The 12,139-nt window shown below is 47.5% G+C and overlaps 1 protein-coding gene across 4 annotated transcripts in view; it reads left to right on the top strand.

Moving 5' to 3' along the window:
* Positions 1-12,139, top strand: part of LOC140904200 (uncharacterized) — a 36,013-nt gene that overhangs the window by 18,889 nt on the left and 4,985 nt on the right. For 2 of the 4 annotated variants that reach the window (XR_012156454.1, XR_012156455.1), the window contains exon 1: positions 4,847-7,037. Coding sequence is in view for 2 of the 4 variants with exons in the window: in XM_073326572.1 (XP_073182673.1) it covers positions 4,716-4,832; positions 5,181-7,234 (2,171 nt within the window). In the remaining 2 variants the exon portion in view is untranslated. The other 2 variants (XM_073326573.1, XM_073326572.1) reach the window with 2 other exon arrangements.

Here is a 12,139-nt window from a genome sequence, read left to right as displayed (position 1 = left end):
GCCCCGGGAACTTTTGAATTTCATTTCCTGTTTGGCTAGCATGGTGAGCTCATCAGCACAGGTGACCATGCAGTCCCAGAATCACAAAAGAGCTCCAGAATGGACCGAACAGGAGACACTGGATCTGATCGCTGTATGGGGAGATGAATCCGTGTTATCAGAACTCCTTTCCAAAAGATGAAATGCCAAAATATTTGCAAAAATCTCCAAGGGCATGATGGACAGAGGCTACAACAGGGACCCGCAACAGTGCCATGTGAAAATTAAGGAGCTCAGGCAGGCCTACCAATAAACCAAAGACTCAAATGGCCACTCCTGGTCAGAGCCCTAGACATGCCGCTTCTATGATGGGCTGCACGCAATTCTAGGGAGGGCCCCTACCACTACCCCACCCCTGTCCGTGGACACCTGGAAGGGGTGAGTGTCATGCAACAGGGATGAGGATTTTGGGGACAAGGAAGATGAGAAGGAGGAGGATAGCGCACAGCAGGCAAGAGGAGAAACCGTTCTCCCTGACAGCCAGGAACTGTTTATCACCCTGGAGCCAATACCCTCCAAACCCAGCTCCCAGACCAGGAAGCCTGGTGAGTGTACCTTTTGTAAATATAATACATTGTTTAAAGGTAAGTGTGTTTAATGATTAATTCACCCTGAAGACTTGGGATGCATTCGCAGCCAGTATAGCTACTGGAAAAGTCTGTTAACATGTCTGGGGATGGAGTGGAAATCCTCCAGGGACATCTCCATGAAGCTGTCCTGGAGGTACTCCCAAAGCCTTTGCAAAAGGTTTCTGGGGAGGGCAGCCTTATTCCGTCCTCCATGGAAGGACACTTTACCATGCCAGGCCAGTAGCACATAGTCTGGAATCATTGCGTAAGAAAGCATGGCAGCATATGGTCCTGGTGTTTGCTGGCTTTCAAGCAACATCCGTTCTTTATCTCTCTATGTTATCCTCAGGAGAGTGATATCATTCATGGTCACCCTGTTGAAATAGGGGAATTTTATTGAGGGGATGTTCAGAGGTGGCTGTTCCTGCTGGGCTGTTTGCCTGTGGCTGAAAAGAAATCATCCCTGCTGTTACCCGCGGGGGGATCGTTCACTGTGAGCTGTTCGTGTTTGGCTGGCAGGGATCTTCCCTGATACTAGTCATGTGGTGGGGGAGGGGTGAATTGATCATCCCAGAGAATTGGGTGGGGTTAAATGGGTTTGTGCTACACCTTAACTCAACAAAAAGCAGCCCTTCCTTTTAACCTGAAAAAAGCAGCCCTTCCTTTTAAATGGCCAACTCAATGGGTGCTTGGAATGGGAAAGGAGGGTGCTGCCGTTTAAAACCATTCCCACATGTTATCAAGGTTGAAGAAACCAAAAGACTGTGGCTTTCCATGGCTGCCTGCAAGCCAAATTCTGTTCCTCAGCCCTGCGTGTGTGATCTCTCACACTAAACCGGAGGCAAAATGCGACTTTGTACCGAAAACACATGTGCTATGTCATATTAACAGCTTGGTTCACTATGAAAGAGTCTACCCATTATTCTCTAAAATGTCTTTTTAAATACTACTCTCCTTTTTTTCCTCGTGCAGTTGCAAATGTTTCAAAGGTCCCCCTGTCATCTCCATCCCAGAGGCTAACGCAGATAAGAAGGCAAAAAAAATGCACTTGCGATGAAATGTTCTCTGAGCTCATGCAGTCCTCCCACACTGAAAGAGCTCAGCAGAATGTATGGAGGCAAACAATATCAGAGTCCAGGAAAGCAGAAAATGAACACGAGGACAGGAGGGACGAGCGAGATGAGAGGGGGCGGGAGCGAGATGAGAGGGGGCGGGATGCAATGCTGAGGCTACTGGGGGATCAAACTGATATGCTCCAGCATCTGGTGGAGTTGCAGGAGGCAGCAGGAGCACAGACCACCCCTGCAGCCCTTGTATAACCACCCACCCTCCTCCCCAAGTTCCATAGCCTCCTCAGCCACATGCCCAAGAACGCGGGGGGTGGGGGGCCTCTGGGCACCCAACCACTCCACCCCAGAGGATTGCCCAAGCAACAGAAGGCTGGCATTCAATAAGTTTTGAAGTGCAGTGTGGCCTTGTCCTTCTCTCCTCCCCTCATCCACCACCTCACCCAGTGCTTCTCTCCTCCCACACCCCTCCGGGGCTACCTTGTTATCCCCCTATTTGTTTGATGAATTAATAAAGAATGCATGATTTTGAAACAACAATGACTTTATTGCCTCTGCAAACGGTGACCAAATGTGGGAGGGTGGTTGGCTTACAGGGAAGTAGAGTGAACCAAGGGGGCGGGTTTTCATCAAGGAGAAAAAAACAGAAGTGTCACACTGTAGCCTGGCCAGTTATGAAACTGGTTTTCAAAGTTTCTCTGATACATAGCGTGCCCTGCTGTCTGTCTGTGCATAATCAGCGACCAAGCGATTTGCCTCAACCTCCCACCCCGCCATAAACGTCTCCCCCTTACTCTCACAGATACTGTGGAGCACACAGCAAGCAGCAATAACAATGGGAATATTGTTTTTGCTGTGGTCTAACCGAGTCCGTAAACTTTGCCAGCGCGCTTTTAAACGTCCAAAGGCACATCCTACCACCATTCTGCACTTGCTTAGCCTATAGTTGAACAGCTCCTTGTTACTGTCCAGGGTGCCTGTGTATGGCTTCATGAGCCATGGCATTAAGGGATAGCCTGGGTCCCCAAGGATAACATCCCCAACAGTTATTTTCTGGTCTGGGAAGTAAGTCCCTTCTTGCAGCTGTTCAAGCAGACCAGTGTCCCTGAAGATGCCAGCTTCATGTACCTTTCCCGGCCATCCCATGCTGACATTGGTGAATTGTCCCTTGTGATCCACCAGTGCTTGCAGAACCATTGAAAAGTACCCCATGCAGTTTATGCACTGGCTGCCAAGGTGGTTCGGTCCCAAGATAGAGAGATGCGTTCTGTTTATCGCTCCACCACAGTTAGGGTATCCCATTGCAGCAGAGCCATCCACTATGACCTGCACATTTCCCAGAGTCACTACCCTTGATAGCAGCAGCTTAGTGATTGAGTTGGCTACTTGAATCACAGCAGCCCCCACAGTAAATTTGCCCACTCCAAATTGATTCCCGACTGACTGGTAGCTGTCGGGCGTTGCAAGCTTCCACAGGGCTATTGCCACTCACTTGTGAACTGTGAGGCTGCTCTCATCTTGGTATTCTTGCGCTTCAGGGCAGGGGACAGCAAATCACAAAGTTCCATGAAAGTGCCCTTACGCATGTGAATGTTTCGCAGCCACTGGGAATCATCCCAGACTTGCAACACTATGCGGTCCCAGCAGTCTGTGCTTGTTTCCTGGGCCCAGAATCAGCGCTCAATTCCATGAGCCTGCCCTATTGCCACCAGGATGTCCAAATTGCCGGTGCCCTTGCTTTGAGAGAAGTCTGTGTCCATGTCCTCATCACTCTCGTCACCGCACTGCCGTCTCCTCGCCTGCTTTTGCAGGTTCTAGTTCTGCACCTACTGCAGGATAATGCGTGAGGTGTTTACAATGCTCATAACTGGTGTGGTAATCTCAGCGGGTTCCATGCTTTCCATGGTATGGCGTCTGCAGGAGAGCAGAGTTGCAGCGGAAGCGGTGGCTGACTACGTATGCCACGAGAATAGATATTTATAGATAACGACAAGTGGACCTGCTAGGTGGATTCAGGAGAGCCGAGTTGCAGTAGAAGTGGTGGAGGACGACAGTTAGCAACGTGCACATTTCCCAAGGAAGAACACGCGTACCTAGGATTCCATGACAGACAACATGGAGAAATTCGCTATTGAGACAATAGCAGCAGTGCAGAGTTGCAGCAGAAGCGGTGTATGATGACGGTTAGCCATACTACTGCACCGTCTGCTGCCAGCAGCACCCAGGACACAACAGCAGCAGTGTCGCTGAGCTGAGCGGGCTACATGCTTGCCGTGGTGTGGCATCTGCACGGAAAAAAGGTGTGAAACACTTGTCTGCCATTGCTTTCACAGAGGGAGGGGTGACTGATGACATGTACCCAAAACCACCCGCTACAATGTTTTTGCCCTATCAGGCATTGGGAGCTTAACCCAGAATTCCAATGGGCAGCGGAGACTGCGGGAACTGTGGGATAGCTACTCACAGTGCACCGCTCTGTAAGTTGATGCTAGCCACGGTAGTGAGGGCGCACTTTGCTGACTTAATGCACTTAGTGTGGACGTACGCAATCGACTGTATAAAATAGATTTCTAAAAATCTACTTCTATAATATTGACCTATTTTCATGGTGTAGACATACCCTGTGATTTTCCTTCTTTGTTTTTATACCCCTTTAACTAGCTAAGTGATAAAACTACCCCTAAGTTCTTAAAGTATAGGCTTTACAGGCAGGCCTGAATATCTATGTTCTAACACTGGGTTCTGCCCCTTCGCCCATTCTATGTCTGTTTTGTCCATTTAGATTGTAAATACTTCAGGGCGTGGGCTATCTACTGTTCTGTTTGTAATTTGCCTAGTACAATGGGGATCCACTGTTAGTTGGTCCTTAGGCGCTAAGGTAATGAATATTGTAATAATAACTATCCTGCCACTTTGAGCCAAGGAAGCTGGCCTTGGGATGTTACTGCTTAAAAATGAGCTGGGCTTAAAACCATGGAATATTCCTTGTGACAAGTATCCCACAAATTCCACTGACCTCCCTTGTTTTCTTTTTCTTTAGCAGGGTTTCCAATTTGCAAACCTGATGTGATCTCACAGCTGGAACGAGGGGAAGAGCCGTGGGTCCCAGATCTCCAGGGCTCTGAGAAAAAAGTGCTCCCGAGAACTCCCTGCACAGGTGAGGAATTGGTTAAACCAATGCAAAAATTGTCCATGAATACAGAAAACATTTGGGCTGCCCTACAAAGACCTTATGAGCTCTCCAAGTTCAGCACTGTTCCCTGCAGATGTGGAATCATTATGGCAGATGTCACTCATTTGTTCCCACCTATTCTGACTGAGAACTGGCAGCAGATCCCTCCCCAGTCTCTCTTTCCCCAGAGTGTTCTGGTGAGATGCAGACCAAAAGTGATCCCTTTCTCTCTCCTCTCGGGAAGGGCTTGGGGAAAATCAGCTCAGCTCTCCTGCACATATTTTGGTTTGTTCACCCCTTTTTCCATTCCTCTCTCTATTTCCTTTCTTTCAGGTGCAGGGAGTGACCTATGCATGGATTCTCTCTGTCTCCCATCAGGTGATGGGAAGGTGACCGAGAATGAAGAGGAGAAACACCAACAGGAAGGTGCTGAGGAAGTAGAACCATATGGGACGTTATCAGGAAGCTCCAAAGGGAATGTTTCTGGGAGTTCTGCACTCCCAGAAGAAGCAAAATCGTGTGAGACTCAGCAGAGGCCAGAGGAAAACTTGAGAAGCCACTCAGACCCTATTACATGTGAAACAATCACCTTGGAAGAGACACGCTACACATGCCATGAGTGTGGGGAAAGCTTCAATTGGAGCTCTGCCCTGATCAGACATCAGAGAACCCACACTGGAGAGAGATGCTACACGTGCTCTGAGTGTGGGAAAGGCTTCAGTCGGAGCTCCCACCTTATCATACATCGTAGGATCCACACTGGAGAGACTCCCTACACATGCGCTGAATGTGGGAGAAGCTTCAGTCAGAGCTCAAACCTTACCACACATCAGAGAATCCACACAGGTGAGCGACCTTATGGATGCTCTGAGTGTGGGAAACGGTTCATTGATACTTCAACCCTCATCTCACATCAGCGAATCCACACCGGAGAGACGCCCTACACGTGCTCTGAGTGTGGGAAAAGCTTCGTTCAGAGCTCAAACCTTAGCACACATCAGCGAATCCACACAAGAGAGATGCCCTACACATGTGGTGAGTGTGGCAAAAGCTTCAATCAGCGCTCACACCTTATCGTACATCAGAGAATCCACACAGGTGAGCGCCCTTATGGATGCTCTGAGTGTGGGAAACGGTTCATTGATAGTTCAACCCTCATCTCACATCAGCGAATCCACACCGGAGAGACGCCCTACACGTGCTCTGAGTGTGGGAAAAGCTTCAGTCAGAACTCACACCTTATCACACATCAGAGAATCCACACAGGCGAGACGCCCTACACGTGCTTTGAGTGCGGGAGAAGCTTCAATCAGAGCTCAAACCTTATCACACATCAGAGAATCCACACGGGAGAGACGCCCTACACGTGTTCTGAATGTGGGAGAAGCTTCAATCAGCGCTCACACCTCATCACACACAGGAGAATCCACACAGGTGAGAAACCTTATGGATGCCCTGAGTGTGGGAAACGGTTCACTGATAGTTCAACCCTCATCTCACATCAGCGAATCCACACAGGAGAGATGCCCTACACATGCTCCGAGTGTGGGAAAAGCTTCAATCAGAGCTCAAACCTTATCACACATCAGCGAATCCACACAGGAGAGACGCCCTACACCTGCTCTGAGTGTGGGAAAAGCTTCAATCGGAACTCAAACCTTATCACACATCAGAGAATTCACACGGGAGAGATGCCCTACACGTGTTCTGAATGTGGGAAAAGCTTCAATCAGAGCTCTCACCTTATTACACATCGGAGAATCCACACAGGTGAGAAACCTTATGGATGCTCTGAGTGTGAGAAACGCTTCAGCGATATTTCAGCCCTCCTCTCACATCAGCGAATCCACACAGGAGAGAAGTCCTACACGTGCTCTGAGTGTGGGAAAAGCTTCCGTTGTAGCTCAAACCTTATCGCACATCAGAGAATCCACACAGGTGAGAGACCTTATGGATGCTCTGAGTGTGGGAAACGGTTCATTGATAGTTCAACCCTCATCTCCCATCAGAGAATCCACACAGGAGAGACGCCCTACACGTGCTCTGAATGTGGGAAAAGCTTCAATCGGAACTCAAACCTTATCACACATCAGCGAATCCACACAGGAGACACGCCCTACACATGTTCTGAGTGTGGCAAAAGCTTCAATCAGAGCTCACACCTCATCACACATAGGAGAATCCACACAGGTGAGAAACCTTATGGATGCTCTGAGTGTGGGAAACGGTTCATTGATAGTTCAACCCTCATCTCACATCAGCGAATCCACACAGGACAGAGTCCCTACACATGTTCTGAGTGTGGGAAAAGCTTCAATCATAGCTCAAGCCTTATTAGACATCAGAAAATTCACATGAGAGAGAACTGTAATAAATGCCTTGACTAGGGCTGGCCAAAGGTGTGTTGTTTTTTTTTAAAATCATATTTGCTAGTTCCCACATAGTGATCTTTGCACCATTTTCACCATGCTCTCTCAGCTCCCCTAGATGAGTTGCCTGCTCCTGCCTTTTGCAGCTCATCTTTCTTTGACGTCAGTCCTGTGATCTTTTCTATCTACTCCTTTCCTTTTGAGTTATAGGAGAGTGTGTCCCTCTAGCCAGGAATGTTCATCAGCTCCAGGTGGGAGAGAGAGAGGTTTGATTCCCAACAAGCTACAATGAGGCAAAAACTACCTGTGCCTTACATCCACTAGGTCTGTACATGATGTTGGTTGCTCACATTAGTGATCTTGGTGTAAAAAGACAATTACAGTTGTTGTGCAGATGCAGCCGAGGTGCAGTGGTTGGCATTAGCTTTCCCCGTGACCTGACCTTAACTCCATCACTTTTCCTAGTCTAAACAAACCCTGAGCATCACAGTTATACCGTTCCCCCATTTCAAAGCAATTGTTAGTCATCAAGTTCCCCATTTGGGAACAAATTGTTGCATTCCCAGTTGCTCTGTTGTTGCTGCAGGTTGTGCTGGAGAGCAGATATTTTTACTACCATTTTCCTCACTTTAAATATATTGAACTGTAACAAAAAAAATATCATTTCACCCTTTGTAACAACAGAAGAAGATAGGGTAAATCAGAGGGATTCCCTTATTCCCCATCTCCATCCCAATCCCCCTGTTGTTCATTTGCTTAGGTTAATTTTATTTCTAAAGGGCTGGGAAGAGTATTCCCTAGTAAATGACTTGTAACTAAGCAAAATACCCATGCATTTGCCTCCCAAAGCAGTTGTGGCCCAGGCCCTGCAGCAGATCGCTCTTGAAGGTATCTCCTTCCGAATCATGTGCATGTTGCCTATTATTTGGGAAATGCAATCCCTATCTAGGTAGGGATAGGAAAAATGGAAGTGACCTTTCTGTTCAGCTCACCCCTGGGAGATGCTGCAAATGTGTAGGAAATGAAATCCATGATGAATGTGATATAGCTGCAGAAAGATACCTATTTTTAATAGCTACCTGACATTTGGTGTTTTACAGGGATTCTAAGCTGCACCTGAATTTAGTCGCTAATTTAAATCTGTGCCACCAGATTAAAGAAATAAAAGGGCATATTTGGGGGAGTTTTACTTCAGTATCGCTATTGATATGTTGTGTGGTTGGTGAAGAATTCTACACCAGAGAAGTGTAAAATTACTCCAAGTAAGGTCAAAGATTTGACAAGAACTCAGGCAGAAATTGCAGGTACGAGTGATTGATTTTCACCCCAGAGATGGAAGCTATGGTGACCTGTGGCCCAGGTAAACTATTTTTAGAATGCTGCTCCCTAGTTAAGTGGCATTGATCACACTCCTAAAAGATGCCATGATTACATTGGGAACTGTCTTTTACCATTTGGATCCAAAGTTTCATGAAGCACAGAGAGAAACAGCTGATTCCTTCAGAGCCATCCCATGCCTATGGGTCCCAAACTCGCTGCACTGTTAGACAAGAAGTGCTTCCATGCTGGGGAAATGATGGTAGCTAATGAGAGAATGTATCAGATTTCAAGTTCAGACTGCAGGATACATGAGTGCTGAGTCAAGAGTCTGTGGTTTGGTCTCTTAGTTTTGTTATTAAGTCTTATGCATTTATATTATTTCTCCACGTCGTCCTACTCTGAAAGATTAGAAAGTGTGAAAATGTAGCACAGGTGGTTTTTTCTCATGATGCAGCCTTCCCACGTAGTGTGAGACCCCCTTCCACCCCTACTTCTGGGAGAAGACCCAGGGAGAAATGAACTCACAGAAGTGGAAGGCGTCCTAGGTTATTGTAGAATGTGACTTCACACAAAGCTCACTGGGTGGAAATGGGAATTAAGAGAAAACTGCCCTATAAATTGAATAAATTGTTACCAGTGACAATGAAATTTAAACATGAAGTTAATTAGTGTAACGTAAGAAGCTGATTATGCGATAACTTTCAGTGTTACAACATAATTCAGGTTTTCTTCTAGTTCTCTCCCTTTCCCCTCCTCCTATATGGAAATAGTGGCTAATCCTGAAATTAAAACCTCACTCCAAAGGAATTAGAGTGGGGGAATATGTGATACAAACAGCATGTATGAGAATAGAGACCCAGTATAGACTGTAATTATTGCTACTTAAAATGGAATTTATTTTGATAAATTTTAAAATAAATCTTCCCATAAGAGGAAAATTACTTGAGAGAAGATGTGTAACCTTTTACCCAGTTAGAGGGTAACAGCCACAGAGTTCCACAGATCTCTTGTTTGCAAAGTAAAGATATCACATTAGGCAGGAGATGTCAAAATCTACAATGGTGATGGATGTGTGATGGGAGCTTTTCTGGGTTGGTTATTTTGTTTGGGTTGGTTTTTCAATTTAATTTTGATTTTGTTTTTGCAACGAGTTATTTTTATAGGTGGTGAGGTTTCTTTTCCTTTTTGAGCACAGCTGTTTAACCCTCAGACCTGGCCCTGGAAACCTCCTCAGAACTGGCCTTGTGTTTCTTTTATGTTTGCTATCTTTGGGGTTTACACATCCACACTACATGCGGTTCACAGCAACAGATACTTTGAGAAACCTTCTGGGTGAAGCAGGCCTTTTCCAAACTGGCATTGGCCCAAAGTCTGCCTCAATTCAGCTGGATTGGGACACGTCTGTATCAAAGGAGTGGTTCACACCTGATTTGCCCAGTAACTTCAGGGGAGGGGTGGTAAGATAGCATCAGTAGGAATTGACCAACAATGAAGTTAAAGATAAGGGTGAAAGACTCTCACTTGCAGATTAACAAGCCTGTTCTGTTTATTCCCTCTGACACATCTGGCACTGGTCACTCTCAGGTAGCACACTGGGCTAGATGGACCATTGGTCTGACCCAGTATGACCAATCTTGCATTCTTATTAAGCCGTCTACAGCCTTGTCTACCCTGGCAAGTTTCTGCATGGTAAAGCAGCTTTCTTCCCATAACTTCAAAGGTGTACACACGGCCAAGCCACTTCATCTGCAGAAACTCTGCAGTTGCAGCTCTGTAAAAAAAAACCCCATCCCAACAAGAGACGTACAGCTTTCTGCACCACAGCTACAGTGCCGTGCTGCCAATGTAGACACCTTGGTCGATTGCAGCGCTGCGATTGGCCTGCGATTGGACGTCCTTCGATACGTCCCACAATCCCTGTTCTCACCTCTCCAGTCATTGGTTTGAACTCTACTGCACTGCCCTCTGGTGATCAACTGTGAACACAACCTCTTAAATTCCTTGGGAATTTTAAAAGTCCCTTCCCTGTTTGCTCGGTGATGCATGTAGTGGTCTCAGTGCATCTTTCCAGGTGACCGTGCCTGCTCCATGCACCAGGCGATCCCCGGCTTGGAGCAATGCCAAGCTGCTGCACTTCATCAGCATTTGGGGAGAAGAGGCTATCCAGTTCCAGCTGTGCTCCAGCCGCAGGACTTACGATACCTATGGACAGATTTCACAATGCATGAGAGAAAGGGGCCATGACTGGCACGCACGGCAGTGCAGGGTCAAAGTGAAGGCACTGCAGAACACCTACCACAAGGTGTGGGAGGCAAACTCCTGCTCCAGTGCTGCACCCATGAGCTCCAGATTCTACAAGAGCTGGATGCGATACTCCGTGGGGCCCCCACCTCCACTGCAAAGGCCACTGTGGATACTTCGGTGGCTCGCATGCCAGTCGAGAGTGGACCTAGCCAGGAGGAAAAAATCTTGGATGAGGATGTGGTGGTGGAGGGGGACCCAGAGGCAGAGGATGACTCGCAGGTCAGATATGTATGCAGCCAGGAGTTCTTCTCTGCCCTGGAGGAGGCTAGCCAGTCTCAGCCATCTAGGGGCTTTGATTTGGGGAATCACTGAAGCGAGTTGTTGGGGGCAGGAGGGTTGCAGAAAGCAGGAGTTACATTTCAGGCAGTACTAGCTCCACAAACTAAGCAGCGCGTTGTGTGCCTGCCCCTGCAGACGCCGTCGCAAACCTCTTTCCCACGCGCCCCCAGACACGGCTAACACAGTCTTATCAACCTCTTGGCTCCAGTCTGTACCCTCTGCGCTCCACTCCTACCCCATCGCAGTCCAACCCTGCGGATGTCCAGTACCTAGTGCACTCAACATCCGTCCCCCTGCAGTTCATTCCTGCTGAAGTACGGTACCCGCTGCACTGTAATCCAGAGGATAACGTTGCATATGATACCTGGACAAGCACAAAATTTTTAACCGTCCCTGGACCTCACCTCCTCATGGGACGCTCCCTTCCCTCATCCCCCACAGTGATGATGTGTGTGTTTGTTTGTTTGTCTCTCTCCTCCAGTGGTTGTTTTTTAATAAAAGAATAGTTTTGTTTTGAAAGCCATCTTTATTCCATTAATTGAAAGCAAACAGAGCCCTGCAAAGCAAGAGGCAATTTTCTTAAACCTTCATAGTGCATCGTCTACACCAATCACGATCACCTCCTAGCATTACAAGCACTGCACTGCCGTTCATGGCAATGAATATTAGTGGCTGTCAGCTTCAAATTGCTGCCTCAAGGCATTCCTGATCCTTATGTCCCCATGCTGCACCCCTCTAATAGTGTTGGTCTCTGGCTGTTCAAATTCAGCTTCCTGGTGCTGAGCTTCAGTGGTCCAGCCCTGAGTGAAGCTTTCACCCTTCCCTTCACAAATATTATGGAGCGTACAACATGCGACTATAAGCATAGGAATATTGTCATTGGTCAGATCCAGCCTGCCATATAGGCAGCGCCAGCGGGCCTTTAAATGGCCAAAAGCACTCAACTGTCATTCTGCACTTGCTCAGCCTGTTGTTGAACCACTCCATGCTGCTGTCAAGGTGCCCCGTATATGGCTTCAT

The sequence above is a fragment of the Lepidochelys kempii genome, chromosome 28 (genome assembly GCF_965140265.1).
Source record: "Lepidochelys kempii isolate rLepKem1 chromosome 28, rLepKem1.hap2, whole genome shotgun sequence".
NCBI lineage: Eukaryota > Metazoa > Chordata > Testudines > Cheloniidae > Lepidochelys > Lepidochelys kempii.
The sequence above is the reverse complement of the archived record's forward strand: the minus strand, read 5'-3'. Positions and strand labels throughout refer to the sequence as shown.